Raw genomic sequence first — 23,325 nt, 5'->3', positions numbered from 1 at the left:
TTTTAAGGGAGAAATTTGCAGTAATGACATCTGTAGTGTGTTCTTCCCAAAGCAGGATGACTTACAATGTAACTGGCTGCTGCCAGAATCTGGTCAAGATGAGTAAGTGTAACAGAAGCTGGTTAAAAGTGTATACATGCTTAAGTAGGCAGAGGAGTAATTTAAAAAAAAAAAAAAAAAAAAAAAAGGCACCAAAACCGGTAAGAGAGCAACTTATGTAAATAAATCAATAAAGTTGATAATTTGGTGAAACTGGGTTCTGCTTCCCTTGAAGTCAGACACAGATAGTTTTGAGTTTGTTGTTACAATACACCAGTAAAAGATCATGCTATGTCACTTAAGTGCAGTGGTGATGGAGGACTGGGCTGAGTTAGTGTTCAAGGGAATTAGTGAAAAGCCACCAGAGCACGCGAGCAAAACTTCTTCAGGGAGCTCATTAGAGGTATCAAATGTGCCTAATTCTACTTTTGTGTTAGGCTTCCCTGATTCATCACCGTGGCACTCCTCTATTGTGGTAACGGGGCAACTGTGTTTGCCGATAAAAAGTAGTTTATGCAGCTTCCTACGATGCAGGCTCACGGACACGAATGAGGACTACGGGCGCTAGAGCTATTACTACTCTTCTTTCTGCAGCAGAAAACTCTTCAGGCAGCGCTACTGGTGCTGCCTAAACCCGAGGTTTGGGGATTCACCTGAGCGGCGGCTAAGGCCTGCAGTGAGAAAGCCTTAATTTATTTCAAGCATCACGGGCTGGCGGTGTACGGCTGCACCAGTTTCGTACATCGTAGGACTGATGAGCCAACTTGGCGCCGGGGCGCAGGCGGCGCCGTGCGGGGACGCAGCTGCGATGCCGTCCCCTCGGGGACACACCGAGCGCTCCCGGGGCCCGTGCCGCTCCGTGCTGCTCCGTGCTGCTCGGTGCCGCTCGGTGCCGTTTTACGGGGGCGGCACAGCTCCCGCGTACAAACAGGTGTGTCTTTCAGCCGCTCTTCCGTGGAATCATAAATAACTCTACCCTCCGTTTCTCCCCCCGCCCTCGGGCTATGGACAGCAGCAGCCCTTATCAGCCTTGCCACCTGCCTGGCCGGGCAGAGGCGGTGTCCCGGGGAAGGAAAGGGGTTGTGCCAGGAAAGAGAGGAAAAAGAAAAAAAAAGGAAAATAATAATAATAATAATAATTAAAAAAAAAAAAAAAAAAAAAAAAAAAAAAAAAAAAAAGAAGAACAGAGAGGGTTTTGCGGACAGTGGGGCCGGGAAGGAAAGGGGCCTCGCTGAAGGCGAAAGCCGGGGGGCCGAGGGCGCGGCGGAGGCGATAAGGGCGTCCCGCCCGCCGGGAGACAGCGCCAGCCGCCCTCAGTCCGGGCCGCGGGCTCTGCCCTCCCCTCGGGCTCTGCCCTGTCCGCGGCTCCCCTCCCTCCCTCCGCCCCCAGGGACGATGCAGAGGCCCCGGGGCTGTGCGGCACCGAGGGGCGCGGCGGGAACATGAGCTCGGCGGGCGGCCGGGCCCCCGGGCCGCTCCTGCTGCTGCTGCTGCTGCTGCCGGCGCTGCCGCGGTGCGCGGGGCGGCGGCGGGGTAAGTGCGACCGGGCCGGGGGACTGCGAGCTGGGCGTCAAGCGCCCGCCGGTGGTGGCCGGACAGCCCTTGGTGGTGGTGGCAGAGGCAGCCCGAGGTGATGATGGTGGAGGCAGCCCACGCTGGTGGCAGAGCATTCCTTGGGGGTGGTGTTGGGGACAGACCGTGCTGGTGGTGCCGAAGCATCCCATGGTGATGATGGCGAAGCATCATCCCATGGTGATGATGGCGAAGCAGCCCGTAGTGGTGGTGATGGAGGTCCCCGTGGCGTTGGTGGCGGAGGTGTCTCCTCGACACCTGCTGACGGCAGTGGTGGCAGCGACCCCGTGTCCTGCCGGGCTGAGAAGGCCTTGCCATGGCAGGAGCCGCAACTGAGGAAGCGCATGCGTAGGACCAAAACAGTGAGGTGACCGTAGTGCTGGCATAATAAATTGTATGTTGTGAAGGACAAATAAATCATAAAGTTTCAGCTGTAGTAGTAAGGGGAGGCAGGGGATGGAAACACTTTTTTTAACCTCCTGAAGCATCAGTCTGAGGAGGATACTCCCCTATCTTATCAGAGGATTGAGGTATCACGAGAAAGTTCTCTCTAGGGCTGTTTGTAAATTTAATTTTCTGATCTATGTTGGCTGCCATTGCATGCTGACAGTTTTTGTTTCCTGTTCTTATGCGAAACACACACACACACACAAATATATAAAAACATGGATAATTAGGAGTAGGAATCGATGATGCTTCCCATAGGCTAGGGCACTCATAAATGCGCTGTGAGTAAAACTGAAACCCTGTGCATGTGGAAGGGCAGGTTTACCACAGTGATAAATTTGTTGCCTAAAAACAGCTAGAGTGTTCAGCTGCCTTCTTCATCCAGTTACGGTTATGTATTCAGGCATTGTAGAGTCGTCAAAATTTTGTCAGAGATGTTAAACATACAGTGATGTTAGTACTCTTATCCGTTTAAGCTATCTTAGAAAAGTAAAAAATTCCATACTTCTGTGTCAAGCACCATGAGACATCAGCTTGTGCAGTATTAGTTCTTTCTTTTAAAATGTAAAAACATGTAGGCCTATGCATGCTTTGTCTACATTAAACCCATCCATTTTGACGTTTGTCATTTGGAAGGCGAGGGTATGTGTGATAACAAGGAGAGCTTACCAAAAAAATTGAGGAAAGTGAACAAAATGCCCTGACAGTATGAGTACAAAGAGGAGAATAAATTTATGTTTTATCATAATTTCATGTATATTTGCAGCCTTGTCAGATTATAGTAAATTAGTTTATATGTTGTATGCTTCTAAACCACTTTTAATAAAAATTAATTTCTAAAATTATTTTACGTAATTTTACTCCTGGCAGTATTCACAACATTCTTATGAATAACATTTTTACCATATACATGTGGATGACATATGATACAAAGAGATTGATAAGTATCCCAAATGTCTATGTGTAAATAATAGGAAAAAACCCAACAAAACAGAAGAAACAAAAATAAAGACAAAAGAGAAACAAATGGATATGGACAAAAGATTAATAATATAGCATAGAGCTACTTATTATATGCCTTCTAAACCCTTCTGACTGTTGAAAAGCTCTTTTCCTTGTTGTCAGAGAAGAGAAGGATGGACAAAAATGCTCAGTGTAGTTACTTGTTTAATGTTCTCTGTTCAGTTTTCATCTTTAGTCTTTTAATACAATAGCTGTGGTTTTCCTCTAAGTTTGAAAATGAGGTGGGAGGAGGTAGTAGTCTATTCTGTGTTTTAATCTGGATTTTATCTCTACTTTAAATTCTCTGCCAGTTGCCCTACCATGCCACCTGTAAGGTACTTAAAAAAAAATGTGTCTTTTTGTCCTTAAAGGTATTGTGAACAGATCAGTTCCTGATGTCTGTGCAACTTGCCACATTCATGCAACGTGTCAGCAAAGTGGAGGAAAAAGTGTTTGTATCTGCAATTATGGATTTGTAGGCAATGGAAGAACCCACTGTCAAGGTAGGCTGCCTGTCTATGAAATGGAAAGAAACTCTGTAAATTCCTAAAGTGCTCTTTTTCAAGTAATGTTAATGAATTCTTCAAAGCATGCTAAAATCTTTGTTGTTTCCTGGCAGAATTTCCCAAACATAGAATATGTGTGGATTGTTTTTTCTTATCAAAAGACTTCTACATGTTCAGAAATGTTGTTTAACATTGTTTTGTTACTGTGCCTGATAGTGTCCTTCTAAGACCGTCTCATACATGATGAATCAATGTGAATCAAAGAACAATGTCAAATGCTGTGTCTCAGTGTATGTAATAGCTTACCGGTGCTTAAAGGGGGTGGTCCTTCACCGGTGATCTTTTCCTCTCCATCTCTTACCCTTCTTTCACAAAGCACTGGCAGCTGCTGGCCCCTGCACAGAGTTCAGCTCTCTCATTGTAGGAAAAACATAGAATCACAGAATGCTTTAAGTTGAAAGGGACCTTAAAAAATCACACAATTCCAACCCCCTTGCCATGGCCAGGGACAGCTTCCACTAGAGCAAGCTGCTCAGAGCTCCATCCAAGCTGACCTTGGACACTTTCAGTCATGAGGCATTGGGGCATCCACTACTTCTCTGGGCAACCTGTTCCAGTGCCTCACTACCCCTACAATGAAGAATTTCTTCATAATACCAAATCTAAACCCACCCTCTTTCAGTTTGAAGCAATTCCCCCTTGTCCTATCACTACACGGTGTTGTCCAAAGTCCCTCTCCAGCTTTCTTGTAAGTCCTCTTTAGGTACTGGAAGGCCACAATAATGGCTTCTCAGAGCCTTCTCTTTTCTAGACTCAGAAATCCCCAACCATTTCAGCCTTTCCTTGTGGGAGAGGTGCTCCAGCCCCCACTCATCTTCATGGCCTCCACTGGATTTGCCTCAGCAGGGCCATGTCCTTCCTGTGCTGGGACCCCACAGCTGGATGCAGTGTTCCAGGTGGGGTCTCACCAGAGCAGAGCAGAGGGGCAGAATCCCCTTCCTCCGCTGCTGTCCACTCTGCTTTGGATGCAGCCCAGGACACGTTTGGCTTTCTGGGCTGTGGGTGCTCATGGCTGGGTCATGCCCAGCCTCTCATCCACCACCACCCCCAAGGCCTTCTCACAGGGCTCTCTTGATCTATTCTCCACCCAGACTGTGCTTGGGATTGTCCCCACCCAGGTGTTCCATGAAATGCATGCCATAAGGAAGAGCAGAAGGAGAGAGCAGGGTCCTCTGGTTTCAGCAGCTCTTGGACTCTTAGATCAACTTAAGCTGTGTCACAAAACTGTACTCTCATTTTTATCCAGGGACAACAATTTCTGTTGGTCTTCAGCTTACTAGCAGTGTTTACATCCCATATAATTTATAAAGGAAATCAGTAAGGAGAAGTCTGGTTACTTGAGCATGAGTGAGGAGAGGAGGATACCCCACTTTTCTTAATCTCTCTCTGATGTTTTTTAAATGTACTGACAGATAAAGATGAATGCCAGATTGGAGCCAGCAAAATCTGTGGAAATCATACACTGTGTCATAATACACATGGAAGTTTTTACTGTGTTTGCCTTGATGGATACCGAGCCTCCAACAACAACAAGACATTTATTCCCAATGATGGCACGAACTGTACAGGTAGACATCACAAAGAATCCTGAGCACGATGAATTCAAAACCTAATTTTCTACTGCACAGATATTTATTTTTTTACCCATCACTGTAGAATTTATTTTCCAACACTACATTAGAGAACTTTCTGTTGTCAATGCACTCTCGTTTGACATCCAGGTTCGTAACAGCTATGAATTAGTTCCATTTTGAATTCTGCTATGTCACAAATCATTGTTTCACAGTCTCATTCAAACAATGATCTTTTCAGAAGCAGCAGCAGCAGCTAGATTAAAGAAATAGGATGATTCCCCAGAATGTAATATTTGTGTTTAGTGTACTCAGTTCCTTGCTAAAGTGATGATCTGTTGTAATTGTTCAAGATATATGCAAATACAGGATTTTTCTGGAATTGTTTGAGCAGAAGATAATATTGGAAGCTGTTTGTCAAGTAAACCAGCAATAATTCTAAAGATAGCTAGCTACAAAATTGCAACAATCCTCTTTCCAGATGCTTGAAGATGAGACAATGATAAGCTCCTTTGTTATCCCAGAAGAGCCGTGAGATGCTGGGTAGAACTCTTCATGGAAGAGTTAAGCTTGGGCCCTATATTAATTACCTAAAACAAAAAACCCTGTTATGAAGTGATTCTATTTTCCCCTGAATTTTTAGATATAGATGAATGTGAGGAGTCTGGGCTGTGTGGTCACAATGCAAGATGTGTGAATACTGAAGGAAGCTACATGTGTTACTGCAATGATGGTTATAAATTAGAAAATGGAGAGCGTTCTTTTCATCAAGATGGAAACATAGTTTCATGCAAAGGTGAGAGTCTTTGGATGCTGTTTTTGCTAGCAGACAAAAACATGTGTTGCACCATAGTGTAGTGCCTGTTCTGGCCTGCACTTCTCCAGGGCAGAAACCCTGTGTCTGGACTTTGCTTGCTGTATGATTTTTTTTTTTTCTCCTCTTGTGTTTGGTTTGTCCCAGTGATGTCAGGATCCTAGAGTTAACACCAGATATTCCTTCAGGTTCTCAGCTGTGCTTCAGAGGTGCAGGGTCCGAGAGGCTTATAGTGCTATGAAAGTAACATAGTTACTTTCTGAGTGAAAAGGAAGTGTGTTGTAATCCAGTTGTTTATATAATCACACTGCATAAAGGGGAAGAGAAGAGCGACTAAATAGCTGATAAGAGAGGTTAATTGAATGAAACAAGCCTAGGGGAGAGGAATAATAAAATAACAATTCAGCAATTTATTACATACTGTGCCTCCTGCATAAATTAATAGTTCAGTTTATGTTGCCATAACAAAAAAACCTCAACCAAACCCATGTTTTCAATTTGAAAATCTGTCTTTAGTGTCAGTTTTCACAGATGCAAACTGCTAGCAGTGTAGGCTGTAGATATCAGAGTATGTAATGAACTCAGGTGTCCCAGGTGGAAGGAGCTGTCTAGATTATATTCAGCTTTTATTTCCGATTTATTGCCAGAACCATCAGTAAAGCTCACAGCCTGTAATTGCTCAGTTTTTCTGACTGGAGTGCTCCACTTTGTTTGCCAGAATTGCTGATAACCCTGCTTCTTATCTCACTGACTTGCCTCTCTATATTCTGTGGTGAAGTAGAGTGTCTGTACCGATTGTATTTCTTGCAGAGTTGCACAAGGGAGCCCTGTCCAAGCAGATGTGCTGGAGGAGTGGAGCTTTTGTATGCAGGCTGTTTCAATGAGATGAAGGATTTGAGGGGCAGAACATTTCTTTTCAATTTATCTGCTGAAAAGTGCTTCACTTTGCTCATCCACAGGGAAATAAAGCTGTGCATTGGGACCTGAAACTTTCCTCTGATGCTGAAGTATCATTCAGCCATTGCTGTAACAAGACTGGCCCACGCAAAGCAGCATCACATTGCAGTGTCTCATCTTGGTGTTGTGAATGGCTCCAGCTGTATGTTAGTAAAGGTGTAGCTCAATAACTGCTTCCCTGTATTCCTCCAACTGTGGCCGGGACAATTCTTCAACTTTAATATTCTACCTCTTTGGCAACCCCTCAGATTCATCAGAACAGGTGTATTTTGTGATGTGACCATCTAGTTCAGCTAATTTTAAAGTGGTCAAGTGTTGTGATTTATGTACTATGAAATCTTTTAACCCAGTCTCTTTGCAGAAATCGGATGTGGCTCCCCTCCTGAAATGAAGCACGGCTACATTGTGGGGAACTACAGCTTGCTACCAGGAAGTGCAGTTCATTATGAGTGTCAAGAAGGGTTTTACAGCAGTGAAGGAAAGTTCTCATACTGCACTGCAAATGAAACTTGGGAACCTGCCACTTTAAGCTGTAAAGGTGAAAAGAGTCTTAAATCTTTCTTAAATTCTTCATTATGGGGGTTTATGCATGGGAAGTGTGTTTGTGAAGATAGTAGACTGTTTTCACAATCTGAAGGAAATTTTTTTCAAGATCTGGTTATTTGCAAAAAAAAAAAAGAAGAAAATAAAAGGACATGTTATTGTTTACCTTTTTCTTTAGTGTAGTGACATTTTTGATGCTGGTCCCTGAATGTGAACTGAGGCCTACAAAACTAGATTTCTTTAGCATTTCATAGGAAAGGCCACTGAGTTGGAAGGCATCACTGACCTCTCATGAAAACATCAATTTTCCTCACATTTTGTGAAGTTTTTTCTGAAGATTTACTGTAGATGCAAAAGAGAGGCATCATAGCACTCCTCATCTCTGGCCAGTCATCGTGGTTTTAATAGCATTTGTGCATGAACAAACACTTTCACATCTCTGAAGAGTTAAGTTTCCTGTGACTGTTGTTAAAACATACACTTGCCTTGGTGTTCTAATCATCCATTTTGTGGCAATATTACTGTTTACAAGTTCAGGGTTCTTTTTGTCTTCCTGTGAGTAGTTAGAAAATTCTGTATATTAGTTAAATGGTACTTGAAGCGCTAGATAACAGAACATACACTGTATATAACAACTCTACAGGGGAGAATTGTCATCCTGGAAATTGTCACTTAGTGAGAAGAGTTCTTTCTCTCTTTCTCTTTCTCTGAAATGACAAAAGTCATTGGTTTCTAATTATTTCCCTTTCTCTCCTTCTCTATTTTTTTTTTCTCTGAGAATGGACAGAAATGGAACATTTATGGGAAGTGAATAAATTAAAATAAGGGTGCTAAAACAATGTGTCTGGGAAAGGTAAAATATTAACTATCACTAGAAATTCATAAGAAAGAAAAGATAATACTATTATAAAACAATGAAAGTAACAATTTTCTCCACAAAAATAAATAAAGGACAATGAATTTGAAAACACAAAAGGGAGTGCCCAGAGTCTCAAGAAGCCCCTAGAGAAAGCTTGTGGAATGCAATTAGTGCGAGTTGTTGATATATATATTTTTGTTAATATTTTTCGGAAGTTGCTTTTTCATGTGATTTTTAAAATTTCTGCAATCAAACAGTAGGTTAGCTTAGAGTTTCTTTGCACATCTCTTGTTGTTAATTGAAAGAAAATACATGATATACCAAGAAACAGCCAAAAGTCTGAAATGTCAAACTTATTTTCCCTTTGTATTGCGAGCTCTTTTCCTGGTTTTCAATTAGGACTTCCCTTTTTTGTAAAACCAGCAAATCTGATTTTTTTTTAATACTGGTAACTGTACCTTTAACAAATCTTCTTTTTGTGTGTGTGTGTGCTACTTGACTTCTTTGATTAAGCATTTGTCAATGACAACTCAGCATGTTTGTGAGTAGAGCAACCATTACAGTGTATTTTGAATATCTTGCCTTAACAGGAAACTTTTGTGTTGTATGTTGTAATGTTTTCTGTGGTTTTGCATTTACATAGTTTTTGTACAGTTTTTAAAGTTCTGCTTTCTAAAGGCAGTTTCTGCTCATCTGCCCTCCTCAGGGTGCTGCTCATTGCAAATGGTATAGAAAAAGCTTATCTGATGTAATCAGGTTTGTAAAAGCAGGGGAATCTTTAAAGATTCCGAACAAAACTAGGATTTTTTTGTGTACCAGCAACTAGACTGAGGAGGGAGTCACAGATTTAGCATGCCATGAGAAAGGCAGAAAGGTGTCCTTTCATTTGGAAGCAGATCTTTGGAGTTGCTACAGCACTGTCAGTCACAGTGGGAATATTGCAGAGGATCTGAGGAAGTGCTGTATTACTACAGGAGGAGAGTGTTAGCTGGTAAAGATGAAAGAAATGCTTATGGGAGCAGCTGTCATTGCTCCTGCTGGTTGATGAACAAGTCTACCTTCCTCTTCCTTCATATCCTCAGGTGTGGACTGTGGGGTTCCACCTTCTGTTTCGAACGCTCACCCTACATCTGTAAGTGGGACCACGTACAGAAGTGAAGTTACTTACGACTGTGCTCGTGGTTACCTGATGGCAGGCGGCAGTCACACTGCAGTCTGCAATGCCAAAGGACAGTGGGATGGCCCTGATTTGGTGTGCAAAGGTAAATAAAGTCTGCCTTCAGATTTATTTAGCATAGATACCATTTAAGTCACTGTTATAAATATCAGTCGTTCTCTTTGGGCATTCAGTTTGTACAATCTTTTGGCATAGAAAGTTCAGTCACAAAACAAAAACCATATGTTGAACAGGGTTTTTTTCATCTGTGTTGCTAATGAAGTTGCAATAAATTGTTAAAAGTTAACATTCCAAGAACATAATCCCAATGCATGTCAGGCATTGGGATTACCATGAGATGAAAATACAGCCTAAACTGCTGACATTTTTCTAGTTCAATATCTATTCTACTTTTCTGGTAGCAGCTGAAGACACTATCAGAAACCAAAGTGCTATTTGTCATTAACATCCCTTCAAAATTCCCATATTTGGACAGTTTCCAGTTGCAAACTATGATTGCTCAAGCATTCTACTGTTATTTCAGATGAGTCAAGTCTCTCATAGTGCTATGATTTGGAAGAATGTAGCCTAAAGAGTTCCTCAATAAGATGAAACACAGAAGCACATTTTTTAAAAAACTCATTTTTTTAATCTTAAATTCATATTCTTCATTAGGAGACCTAAGGATAATTACATTATTTAGTCAGTTTTCACATTTGCACAGCTTCACTTTTCTATTTGTTGGGTGATCGATATCTTTTCAGCTTGATCCACCAGGGTCAAGCTTTCAGTTTATTGCAATCAAATGTAGTAATTCTTTTGAGTGCTCAATTTGTATGTTATAACCAGTCTCTACTTATAGAGTGACCTTTAATATTCTTGTTCTGGGTCATGAGTCTAAGTAGGAGGCTTGCAGTGTTACACAGAAATGGGCTTCTGCATTTCGGTCTGTTGCAGAACAGCTGTGGGCAGGTAGCTGGAACAGCACAAGTTTTTGTGTCTCGTCGCATACTGTCCTTCTATGAGTTAAGCATATGCTGGTGTGTGCATTAGTTGTTCCAAGGCTTGTTTTGATGGTTTATAATAGATGCATTCATACACATTGGGGTATGAAAAGGAAGGTGGTCATGATGGTGGATGTATTGCCCCTTGCAATACATATGTTTAATTTTTCCTGTAAAGGTTGTAAAGATCGTGATTCTATAAGCTTTTGTTTTTTCTTCTTTGCTTTCCTTATTTTGAGTAGCATTTCAGAATCACTTAAAATTATTAAATGGTTTTAAAAGAACTTGTTTTCTCCATATAAGATTTAATGAGGGTAAGATTTTAATTCTTACGTGTTTGCTTCTTACAACTGAAGTGGTGAAGAATCTTTTATTGAGGTATAATGTTCATTGTGGATTTAAAAGCATATTTTACCCTAAATAATATTGTTCCATCTATTTGATCTTCACTTTTTATTCTTTTTGTTCCCTGTTTTTATTATGAAGCCCCTGAAAACTGAGCAGATGAATTAAATTATAAATTCATTATTCCAGCTTTCTAATTATCTGTAAAGTGGTTTGAATAATCAATCAAATTCTCCCTCAGAATTGCTCATTTGTCTTGTCTGTAGCAGCTTCTTTTTTCAAACCTTGAACTAAATACACTGACAAAGGAACATAACCTTCCTGATGCTGTTCTTTCACGACACTCCTTGGACCATGTGTCTTTTTTAATATCTACTGTTACTAATGGTAGGTAAAATAAAGGAATAAATAGCATGTGGAGGATAAGAGAGTGTTGTGGGAAGATAGATCTATTCCTAAAAATTTTCCTTAAGATCCTTGCTCTCCATTCCTAATCAGGTCACTTCGTTTTATTTACGGGTCGCCTTGTAGGATAAATGCCCTACCCTGCTGGAAAGTCTCCAGTCACAAAATTTGGGGTTCTGATAAACTGGCCTGACTTCTAGAAATCTCTAAGAAGTGGAAAAAATTGAAGTGTAACTTGCTGGGACAGTTCATCCCTCCATCTTAAACACTTTGATATGTCTTGCCTGTTTTCAAGGTTTCGTTTTCCTATTTTTCTCTGTTCCAGAAATAGACTGTGGCAAACCTTTGCTGATTCCACACACAAAAATGACCTGGGACAACTCTACCACTCTATGGAGCAGAGTGTACTATCAGTGTCAAGAAGGATATTATTTCAATGGAGACAGGAATTTTTCAGAATGCACAATAGATCAGTCATGGGAGAATATTACATATGTATGCAAAGGTAAATATTACTGTAAAAAGTTGCTGTTTAAATTGAAGTTTCATTAGTTTGTCATTCCCGTTCAGAAGTTAGGAACAGGAGAAAGAATGCAAGAAATCCCCTTCTAATTTATGATGTAGGGTATGTGGTGGTACTTTTGGATGGAAAGGTCACAGAAGAGAATGTTAACAATACGGCAGCTTCTACTGGATGTCACAGATCTTTCTATAGCTGTCTTGCTTTTTATCTCAAATAGAAGGAGACTAATGGGACAGGAGTTTTATTGCTTCACCAAGAGCCTTCAACTTAGAAGCCCATGGAGTGTCACCAGAGGGGCAGAAGGCATTTACCAATATTTTCTTATGAATCTAATACTGTGAAGTGCACTCCACTGAAAGTAGCGACAATTGAATTCAAAGCCCTGTCTCTCTCTCTCTCTCTCTTTTGTAGTTTGTTTGTTTTTTGTTCTTTTCTCATAATGACTGAAGCAAAATCTGTTAATGGTTGCCTTTCCAGCCTAGATCTAGTTGTCTGAATTTCATTCCAGAATTATTTTCTTATTAAAGAATGAGTCCTGAGAAGGGAGAGCTATAATAAAGGTGTTGTCATACTGTGTGCTTGGAAACAGGATGTACTGCCTTTTTATTAACAGCAACAACTAGCAGATGTTTTGGACTATGACTGTTGTGCTCTTTAGTGTTCTTCTGTGTCCTGTGGAAGAGCTGTCTACCACTGTCCATCTCTAGTTTTTAAGAAGCAGTGCTGTCTTTTGCAGAAGGTAGTGTTCATTTAGCTTTGAAACATCCTCATGGTTTTCAATAGGACTGGAAATCTGTCCTTGACTGCTGCCACTTCATTTCACACCGACTTACTGCATGAGGCCTCTCTTCCCTCACTTGACTTCTTGAGCATTTACAGAGAATATAAAACAGGTGGCATCAAATAAAATAGGTATGCAGAAAAGCCGTTCTCTCAGCTGTTGTAGTGCCCAACTGGAAATGGAACTGCTGTTGTCCGAAGTCATGATTCATATTTCATTTAGGAAATTCACATTATGTAAATTGGTTTTGAAGCCAACATTGTGTAGGGTGACTAAGTTAGTCAGGTCTGTCAGTCTTTGCAGTGCCAAGAGTTGTTTTGAGTGCTCTGAAGCTTTGAAGGGCCTGAACATGCAGACTGCACTCATAGGATTACCGTGGATTTCAGCAAGAGCTTTGCCAGATTCCAGCACTAGCTGCTGGATCAGAGGGCCAAAAAAGTAAGTTATGTTCAAATAGAATGGGAAGAAAAAACTTACAAAAATAGCCTAACTAGTCCAGACTCCTTTAAAGGAAAATTAATCATCAGCAGGAAGTTATTACAAAATCTTGCATTTTCTTGACTTCTACATTTTTCATACTTGCTAGATAACAAATTGCTTTAAAATTAAATTAAATTTCTGTTTTGGCAATGATGTCTTTGTGAAGTACATGTTCTTAATAGTGTAATTGTGTATAATTAATCAGTAACTCCCATTAAAATGAGAGAAAATTATGTACCATTCTGAAATAATTTATGATAGAAGTTGTAAAACCAATTGTCTTTTCCTGCTGCCTGAAAAACTCTATTAGAAATAAGGCAGTTAAGAGAATATCCTCAGGAAATTCTCTGACAATTAGTTTCTTCATTTCTTAGGAAGTGATTGCTATGGAATGCCCTTTATTTGCATTGTTTGGTGCATTGTCTATTGGGATATATTATTAGTGGGGAGTTTAAATGTTAAAAATATCTTTACAAAGTTATTTTTACTTGTGATGCTGGTTGGATTTCCTTAATCAGTAAGGTGAGGCAATAGTCAGCTGGATTACAGTCTTTCTTACCAGCCTCTGACTTACATAATGAGGAGACTGAAGTGCAGAGAACAGCCAGCAGTTAAAATACTTTCTGTCTAATGTGCTCAGTGTGTGAACTTGGACATCCTGTGTAGCTGGTCCTCACAGAACTTCTTTCCTTGGGGAGTAAAAGTGCTTGGTTTCCCAGAATCTCAGAACAGTTAATATTGGAAGTGACCTCTGGATATCATCCAGTTCAATCTCCCTGCCAAGGCAGGGTCACCTAGAACAGGTGACACAGGAACACGTCCAAGTGGGTTTGGAATATTTTCATGCTTCCCTGAGCAGCCTGTTCCAGTGGTCTGCCACCCTCAGTGTAAAGAAGTTCTTCCTCATGTCGAGGTGGAACTTCTGTGTTTTAGTTTATGGCCTTTGCTCCTTGTCCTGTGTCCACTGAAAAGAGTCTGGCAGCATCCTCTTGGCATCCATCATTGAGATATTTTCATTTATTTAATTGAAAAAATATGGTCTGTATAAGTAGCAGATGGCATTTGTAGCATCATTCACCACTTACAGAATTGAACAGGCAAAAATATACAAAGAAATCTAATACCTGGGATTTTTCTTTCCACTAAATGGCTAGTATGTGGGGGGATAGGTGGCAAGAGCTCTGTAATTGAACTTGCTTGTGTGGATTCTCTTTTAGCTACTTGCTGAAGGTAAATGTCAGAGTGGAGCTGATTCTGATTCTATATGCTTAAAAAGGTTGATATCTTTGAATTTCTTAACATAATTTCTCCCCCTCTGACACTCACTGTTGCTGTTGAAACTCTTTGTTTTTTGGGGTTTTTTTGCATTCTACCATTTGTGTTGTGTTTACCAGCACCTGTCTTTCCTGGCTGCCAACAGCCAGGTGCTATTTGTATCTCTCTATCCTGTCCCAAGTCTGCCTTTCTCTATTTGACTCCTCCAGGATTTTTTTCCACCTTTCACCCCTGGCCTCCAGGTATTTATTTGCATGTTGTTTCTAGGACACTTTCTCTTATGATGGGAAAAAGGTTATGAAGGTAACCTGAAGGTCAGTGGGGTAGCAGTGAACTTCACTCGCTTCGGTTAATCACAAATTAAAATTTATAGTGCTGAGGTATGGGCAAATGGAGGGTCTTTGCTTCTCCTATTTTATTTGTGAGTTTGAGTGTAAGCTGTTGATCAAAATCAGGTACATTTAAGACCTGGATGCTACTGTCTGCTTCTGTGTGTTTCACAAAGCAAGCTGCCAAGCTCTGGAAGTCAATCTCGCTGTTAGATTTCACAGTAGAATGAATGTTTCAAGGAACCTGTCTCCCTCTAGTTGCAGAATATTTTTTTCAAAGAAACCTTTGTGCTGTTATTGGATACTATGTGTATGCTACTGGGATTAATGTTAAACCAAGCCCTTTCTGTATATTGGTTATCCAAACAAAGATTGTGAGATCAGCTGGAGTAAAGGAGAAAAAGCAGTCTCCTCAGAAATTCCAAGACTTTGTTGTGGTAATTGTTCTGTACAGGTTTTCATGCTCTTTCACTCACATCCATTTAAAGTGGAAACTTCTGAGAAAAGGTCTGACAGCTATTCTGTGAATTTATGGACATTGCCCGGTGGCCTTGACCTCAAAGATCAGAAAGCATAACAAAAAATGGATGTAGTTACAGAAAAATAAATGCTACTATTTCTGTCTTCCTTGTTCTGAGGAGGCCACTGTAAAACATTTCTTTCCTTGCCGAAATACCCAGCACAATCCCTTTTGTTGTTTGCTGTTTTGTTTTCCTTTTTTTTTAGTTGTATTTTATAAACTCATAAGTCAAGTTGCAGGTTTTCTTGCTGAGAAGTTTTGCAGATTACTCCCTCTCTTGTTCCCCTGCCGCCTCCTTGTTATGCATTTTAATTCAGATCTCACGGATATGGAAACATTTTCCCTCTGTCTTTGAGTCCTTTTTGCCATCCACTCTTTTAATGAACGTGTGTCTGATTTAAAGAATACAACAACTGAACATAATCTTTTGCTTTGTGTTGGTACAGAAGCCTTAGACTGCAGAGGTTTTGGGCAGTACCGTGAAACAGATAACGATAAGAATAGGCAGCACTTAAATACAATTAATTACACACCCATTTGTAAGAAATTTGTTTTAGAGGACACACAGATTAAACTCTTTCTTCTGTCCTGGAAACATGGAAGCTTTCAACAGCATTTCCATATTTAATGAATGTGGAATGGAAGAGTTAAAATCAGTTGGGAGATGAACTGGTCTAATGAGTGAGGCATCTGTTCGTTGAATATGTGGAGAGGAATATAACGTTAGAAAAGTTTTATGGCAGTTCTAATAATCAAAGAAAAAGAAAGAAAAACTGCTGCAAAATACATTTGCAGTTATGTTGTAGTTCTAAATAGCTGCTTATGCTAGAAACTCTCAATATACTGATTTATTTTAGTGGCAGCTTGATGCCCACATGTGACAAGGGGGCCCCTGTGAGATGGCAATGAAGCTTATATACAGAAGAAGAGTACCCTGACCTATGCTTGCTTTTACGGTCAAACAATATATCAACTATTTCGTGAATATTTCCTGAAGTATCTACCAATGCTGTCATACAAATACCTCTCAATTTCTCAGCAGCCAGTAGGCGTTTTTCAGCTTAGAATCTATATGAGGTTGAGGTTTGTATGACCTTGGTCATGTAGCAAATGTAGTAAGAAAATAAGGTAGTACGACAAAGGAATGACAATTTGAAGGCTGGTGAAGGAAAGGAGTAAACACATTCACTATCAATCTGAGTTCTGACCAGAAGGAGCTTTTTTCTTAGCCCTGTGAGAATGCCTCCTTATCTTGTCATATGAGAGCAACTGCGCTATGTCTAATGACAGCAGTGAGAGAGCTGCTGAAAAAAAAGAGTGGATGAGTTGATCTTCCTAGCTGTGCTTTTTCTCTGAGGTGCAAGCCTACGCCTGTAAGTGTGTAAATTAACACAGGTATATTGAGGGATGTGTCTCTGGTTGCTACAACTGTACTTCCTACATGCTTAGTTCTGTGGGCTCCATTGTCTTAATATAGTGTTCGTTTTGAAAAGTGTTCTGCTGTGTTATTTAATTTTATATATTATACAACAACAAAAAATATCAACACCTTTTAAAAACCAACCCAAGTAAATAATGAACCAAAACATTCATTCAGCTACAAATAAACTCTTTTCCAGTCTAATACAGAAGCTTTCTTAGAAGCTTCATGGGTCAGTTTATGTAATGCTGACTGTATGCTTAAGGACTTCACAGTCTTTAGCTCAGGACATGCTTCTTCACTTAGCCTGTTATTTTAAGTTTAGTAGCCAACACAGTTAAGAGAGAGCTTTCTACCTAACATGTGCTTACTTTTTTTGTTTTTTCCTGTTTGGACAAAAAAGCAAATAAAAAAAACCCCAAGACCAAACCACAGGAAAAGTAAGAAATAAGCAATTGCTCCTAACATAAGATTTGCATGAGAAGTAATGATTTTTTCTGTGTTCATGTTTTTGCTCACAGAGGAGGAATTATTCAGTAATTTCTCCATATTCAATGAAACATGTGTGAGGTGGCAAAGGAAAACCGGAAGACTGGGAATGCAGGAAACATACACAGTAAGTAGGGCAGTAATGGAAGTATTTGAGGTTGGGAGTAGCTTTGTCCTGGTTATATCTGCTGATTCAGCAGTGAATATTTGTTTTGTGGGTTTTGTTTGTATGGTAGTTTGTCTTGTTCTTCCCAGTGAAACACCGAGAAACCCAGAGGTGACTAACTGGGTTAGGAAAGAAGAAAATTACTGTTCTAAAGGCAGCTGAAAAGCTCAAAAGCTTTGGCGTCTCATTCCAGTAAATCACCTAAATACCTGCTCGAATCTGTCAGAGGTTGCAGCATAAGTTTATGTTTTAGTGAAGTTCCATTGAAGAGCTCAAGCTCACATTGCCACAGAAAACACTGCAAACTTGGGCTCTGTCCCTGTCTGTGACAAGCATCTCAAGTGAGCAGTGTATCCCTTGCAGATACTGGATATAAGATGCGAGGTATATTGGAATAGTGTGCCTTGCTCAAAAGGTTCAACCAAAGTATACATGAACATTTGAGAACTGTTTCTCATGGAAATAGAAACCAGATTTTGTAACTATTTGAGCATGAGAATTAAAATTAAGGTATAAATTCTCAGAAACAAAACAAATAATTTGGTCAGTGTTACAGAAAGCCAAAACAACACGACAAGAATTCCCATGTTTTCACAGTAACAGCCCAAGAAAGGGTTTTTTTTGTGTGTGTGTTGTTTGATTTTGGTTTTTTTCCTATTTTTTTAGTATGTACAAGTAAGGGAAAACATAAAAGGGTGTCCAGGGTAGGTACATTAATGTGGAAAACATTTCAAGGTTGGGTAATAATTTTGGAAAACAACCCATGTTTCTCCTCCTCTGTTATAACCAAAGTATTTTAGTTTGTATAATTTTACTGAGCACTGCTGAGATGGAAAACACAGCTCCCCAGTTCCCCTAACAGGTCAAAACTGGTTTTTATATAGCCAGTGGTAACTGGCAAGCTGCGGATCTCTGGTATAATGTGCTCTGTGCACATGCTTTTCCTGAATTCAGCTATCTGAAAGACACTTCAGAACAGCCAGAGAAGGTGAGCTTTGTCTGTCACTTCATGTCATACAAGCAACAGATTTCTTGTTCACTGCACAGGGACAGTCTTAGGGAAGCTTGTCTTTTACTGCTGCTTGACATTCGGTCTTACTACTGCTTCTGTGGGCCAAGGGGGGAAAACTAGCAAAAGGGAAAGAAAGTAACAAGTACATGTAGTTTCTATCTGTGTGCTGTAAGCAAGAAAAAATATTTGCTTAAACCCTACTATTTGAGTTGAAGGTATTTTTAGGGTCCACAAAGGATTAGGTTCCCAATAGATTGGATTAGATTCCGTAATGGATTCCTTCTATTTGTTGTAGAAATACATGAAAAAATATCAGTAATTTTAGCAGCCAGAAGAAATAAAGATCCAATTTATTAAGCCATTTTGCAGCTCGTCAAAAACCTATCTATTTTCCTTGAACTGATACTTTAAACGAGATGTAATCCTGTGTTTCCTTTAAGAACTAGTAGGATTAAATAAACTAGTATTCTGAATTTTGAAGAGCCACAACAAATCACACTACTGTCTTTGTTTCAATAGTTTCATATACTGGGCCAAAGATTGGATGAGAAGATGTTCTCAGAAGATGTGATATTTAACATCAGTACAAGTGAAGATAATCCAAAAGTGTGTTTAGATCTGAACTCTGGAAGTAACTATGTGGTGAATATAACTACCATTTCTTCCACAAACATCACTGTCTCAGTTACAGTAGCAATTCAAACAAAGGGTAGGTTGTGTTTTGTATTCTATGTGCCTATAAAAGAACTTACTGTGCTTCAGAGTTCACTGATTTGAACCTAACAGACAGGAAAATTGGCTGTTTCCTAGACTTCATTATTCTTTATGTTGACTACATGCGTGTAGCCACTGTCAGCATCCTCCTTTCCTGCAAGGTGTTTTCTTTCTGTTCACTTGGCCAATGACTCTCTGAGCAAGGAGAGCAGTGGCAGTAAGTGCCCTTTGGAAAGATCTGGCAAATTTGGTTTTTCAGGACTTGCATTCTGGCCGAGGCAGGATTGGTACAGTGACATTTCTGGCTATGTTCCAGAATTTTGGTCTGTGGTACTGTGCCTACTGGTTTCCACTTTTTGCCTTGAAATATGATTCTCTGCCTGTAGGAGAATTCCCTGTTGCTTGGCTGTGTGATACTAATCTAATCTGGTATGAGCATTCCAGACAATGCTCCTGTGTTTAGCAGTGATTAACAGGGTTCTAGAAGTTATCAGTAATTGTACAGAAGGCATGTTCTAACAGTGGATTTCTGTAGTATTTTAGTCAAGGAGACTTTAAGCTTGCCTTCTGACATACTAGTTCTGGTGAGACAGACCTTGAGAAATAATTGCTTTTGGAATTCACAAAAATGCTTTTGCTGACATGCTTTTTCCTAAAGGGCATCAACTATGAAAAATAATTGTTCTGTGATAATTTATTTACATCAGGAGGCCTGAACCCTTGGTCCTTCTGTCATTATAACCTTCTAGGCCTGGACAAGTAAATCGTGTGCTGGATTTCCTTAATAGCATGCTTGGGTTTTCCCAAAGTTTCTTTGGAAAATGATTATGCTTTACTTACCTTGTTTATTCATTCAAAAAGAAATTATAACCTACCTCTGTCTCAGAAGAGGATGAAATTAAAAACCATTTTTAAAATTTTATTCTCAGCTACTCATATTCAATTAGGTTGAAGGAGGTAGTTTTTATAATAAGTTGGTCCCTTTTTTAATTGTCTTTACAGTAAAGGAAGCTTTCAATAATGTATTCATTTTTAATGATACCTGCTTGAAATGGAGGAGAAATGTCAGGGGAACTGATGTGGAAGACAGATACTCAGTAAGTGACAATCTATGTTTTGAATCTGGAAAGCAATTTTTATCAATCCCCTTTGTGAAAAAACCTAATTTTTCAAACACTCACTGCTAGCAGTGCTCTTCATTGTAATACTGTGTCTCATGAATACCCAAAGAGTAATCTTGCATAGCAGCCAAAGAAAGACCACGCTCTGTTGTAGTCTCCTGTTTCTTGCTTATTTTCCCCCATACTTTACTCTTAATTTGCTCTTCTTATCTATACTTTCAAGTTTTCCATGCTCAGGCCTCACACAACTCTATTCCAGTTCCACTGAGTCAGTTCCCTGTGCCTTGTGGTATGCCTTCAGTCTTCCCTTATCCCAGCAAGGAATTTCTACATGAACTACCTCTGTCACAAGGACTCTTGACCACCTGCTGTTGTCTCAAGTCTCCCTGTCTCAAGTACCTCCCTTAAGGAGGCACTAAGAGATTATCTGAAGGCATGAGATCTATTTAAAGGCAAATTAGTGCACTATTAATACACAGCAAGCATTTTGGTTTTCTTTAACAGAGCAATCATTGATCAGGAGTGGCCTTAAATGAATAACTTCATGATCATTTCAGTCATCAACAATAAAACACAAAATCCTACTGAAACAAACAAACAAAAAAAGAACCCAGGAGCCTGTAAATTTCCCTGGAAATATAGGTGTCTGTCGACAGATCGTGGAATGTAGTTGGCATTTTGACATGGGTCAAAAGAATTTGATTTTGTCTCAGTCCTCACGGTGAAACTGGAGAGGTGCTCATGTGAGCTTACTTTTATTACTCACCAGGAGGGTATACTACAATGAAAGGGAACTGTTACTGGAAACCTGTATGAAATAGAGACTGGGGGAAATTACAGTAGTAATAAAAAAGCAGATAGACTAGGAGGAGAAGTGAAAGAACCAGGAAAATGGCTGATCTGATGAAGACGGATCAAATTTTGGTAGCATGGAATTTGAGTAACTATCAGTGTCAACAGTTTTGACACACCGTATGCAGTGCTCTCTTCTGCTGTTTCTTCTAATTAAGAGCATGAGGTGGCTGAATGCAAGTAATGTATTATAACATTTCAGTTTTCTTGCTATGATTGTTTGGTTACAGTTTCATGTGCAAGGCCACCGTTGGTATCAGAAGAACTTCTTTCATGAAATGACCTTTGAACTTTCCACACAGAAGGAAGCTCCTGAAGTTTGTTTAGATTTGCAACCAGGCACCAATTACTCTATTAATATTTCCATGGTAGCTTTGAATTTTTCACTGCTTGTTTCTATGACAACACAAATTACAGGTAGGTCCTGCCATTTATTTTCATATATTTACAAATGCACCTAGCAGGTGTAAGGGACTCAAGTGAATCTACATTGTTGATCTCAGTGTTATGTGGTGGGTTGTCAAAGTATTCTTTCCATGCTCAAAATTTCCATTGTTTGTTTTCACAGATTTTGTTGGGTTCAGAGGCAGAAGGGGGAGAGAAATTTAACTGCAGAGTGTTAATGTGTCGTTTTGGGACATCAAGGAAAAGATAGTTTGGTGGGTTAGACACAAGACTGGTATCTAGGGGAGATGGGTTAAATTCCCTGCCCTGTTAGAGGCTAAGCAACTTCTTCAGTAAAAGTTCTCTCCACAGTGGAGTTTATGGCTATTTAGTTTACACAACTGCACTGTGTATGGGTATTTGTGGCAACAGAAACATATACCACTAAAGCCTAAAGAATCCAAGGTATAGAGTATGGGAATCTGCAAGTACCTCAGACAGATACTTTTGCCTTTAATTGGCAGAGTAAAAACCATAAAAGACATTTGAGCAAATAAGCTTCTGAAGGAAAACCCTGGGCTTCATGATTTAGTGAGGGGTATGGCACTAAAATGCCGTGATGAGAAATATCTTACAGGTCTCGTTTTGTTCAGAACAGCTTTGCACCATCCCTGCACTGTCAGACTCTTTGTATTAGGTGAAGTGCAGTGCATGTTTGGTGATGGTGTCACTCTTCCTTGTCAGGGACACAAATTTACAATCGGTGAGAAATCTCTCTGAGTGTCTGTAACTCTGTTCAGCCACTAGATGGAATCAATTCCTTTCTGACTGCTTAGGAAGAGCTTGAGACTTTTGGTGGTTTTGAAATTGATAGTATTGCTGTATTTTCAATAGTAAATCTGATGGTTTTAAGTTTCATGAAAGGTAAAACATCTCTTGTTTCCTAAAGCTCCTGTTTAAGATTTACAACTACCTGTTTGTTTCTCTTCTTTAAATGGAATTGCAGTAATGAAATGCAGTAATTCCTTTTCCTAAGTTTCCTAATTGTCACTCAAAAGTAGTGCCCATGAGTTCATGAGTACACGTGTCTTTGTAAAAAAACTAGAAAGATATCTCAGAATTTTGTTGATAGAGCTAATTTTTGAATACATGCTCAGAGTAAAGGAATAGCTCTTTACTCTGTCATCCCCTGGTATTTCCTCAATTCTGCAGGATTGTATCAGGTCACTTACTCGGCAGAGCTCTAGAGAACAGGTGCTGTGTGAAATGGTATTTGTATCTTGGCAGCTGGCATATTTTCCTCTCTGCTGAGTTAGTGCCTAAAAAATCTACATGCATAGCCCCAGGAAAGGTCATTGTGTAAAAGTTAGGTCATTTCCATTTTGAAAGAAGATTTTACTACACAAGCCCATTTATACCTAGCAGTTACTTTGTTCAATAAGCAATAAAAGATTGGCGATGCTGTCATATTAGGAGCCTTTATCTAAAACTTGACATGCAAATACTTCTTATTTTTTGCCTTTCATTGGAAAAACCATAAAATTATGTATTTTTGCAGTTTTTGCAGGAATTGGGTGGAAATTAAAAAGCCAATAATGATCTTGCCACAAAACTTGCCAAATAACGAGAATTTAAATAAGATTAATTGTGTTATTTTCTCATCTCAGATGAAAAGGATACAGCTGAAATAATTGTTCTGGCAGTGCTGCTTTGATTTCTGTGCCTTGTGTCTTGAAATTGCATTACCTATGCAAGCAGCTTAGTTTATATAAAAAGTATTTATAATTTAAGAATAGGTGTATAATTTTCATCTTTATTTGTCTAGTTATTTTGTAATCATGTATGTAGTTAAACCAGATGGGGTTTTTTCCATGCTGGATGGAATGATTTCAATTTATCTGCCAAATTAATTCTGAAAAGTGGCTTTATTTGCTCTAGTGGTTTTCTGGCTAAATAGTATTGTTTAAGTGCAAGATATG

At 39.7% G+C, this 23,325-nt stretch overlaps 1 protein-coding gene across 3 annotated transcripts in view; it reads left to right on the top strand.

The window, feature by feature from the left end:
- The window catches only part of SUSD1 (sushi domain containing 1), a 46,880-nt gene that overhangs the window by 2,989 nt on the left and 20,566 nt on the right, over window positions 1-23,325 (top strand). Inside the window, exons 1-11 of one of the 3 annotated variants that reach the window (XM_048292367.1) lie at window positions 1,314-1,572; window positions 3,432-3,563; window positions 5,039-5,194; window positions 5,841-5,993; window positions 7,330-7,506; window positions 9,453-9,632; window positions 11,606-11,785; window positions 17,130-17,224; window positions 18,795-18,984; window positions 19,992-20,086; window positions 21,193-21,379. In XM_048292367.1, the coding sequence (XP_048148324.1) occupies window positions 1,482-1,572; window positions 3,432-3,563; window positions 5,039-5,194; window positions 5,841-5,993; window positions 7,330-7,506; window positions 9,453-9,632; window positions 11,606-11,785; window positions 17,130-17,224; window positions 18,795-18,984; window positions 19,992-20,086; window positions 21,193-21,379 (1,636 nt within the window). In that variant the 5' untranslated portion in view covers window positions 1,314-1,481. Of the gene's footprint in view, window positions 1-1,313; window positions 1,573-3,431; window positions 3,564-5,038; window positions 5,195-5,840; window positions 5,994-7,329; window positions 7,507-9,452; window positions 9,633-11,605; window positions 11,786-17,129; window positions 17,225-18,794; window positions 18,985-19,991; window positions 20,087-21,192; window positions 21,380-23,325 lie in introns of those variants that run through there. The other 2 variants (XM_048292366.1, XM_048292368.1) reach the window with 2 other exon arrangements.

The sequence above is a fragment of the Corvus hawaiiensis genome, chromosome Z, assembly GCF_020740725.1.
Source record: "Corvus hawaiiensis isolate bCorHaw1 chromosome Z, bCorHaw1.pri.cur, whole genome shotgun sequence".
In the NCBI taxonomy this organism is placed as follows: domain Eukaryota; kingdom Metazoa; phylum Chordata; class Aves; order Passeriformes; family Corvidae; genus Corvus; species Corvus hawaiiensis.
The sequence above is the reverse complement of the archived record's forward strand: the minus strand, read 5'-3'. Positions and strand labels throughout refer to the sequence as shown.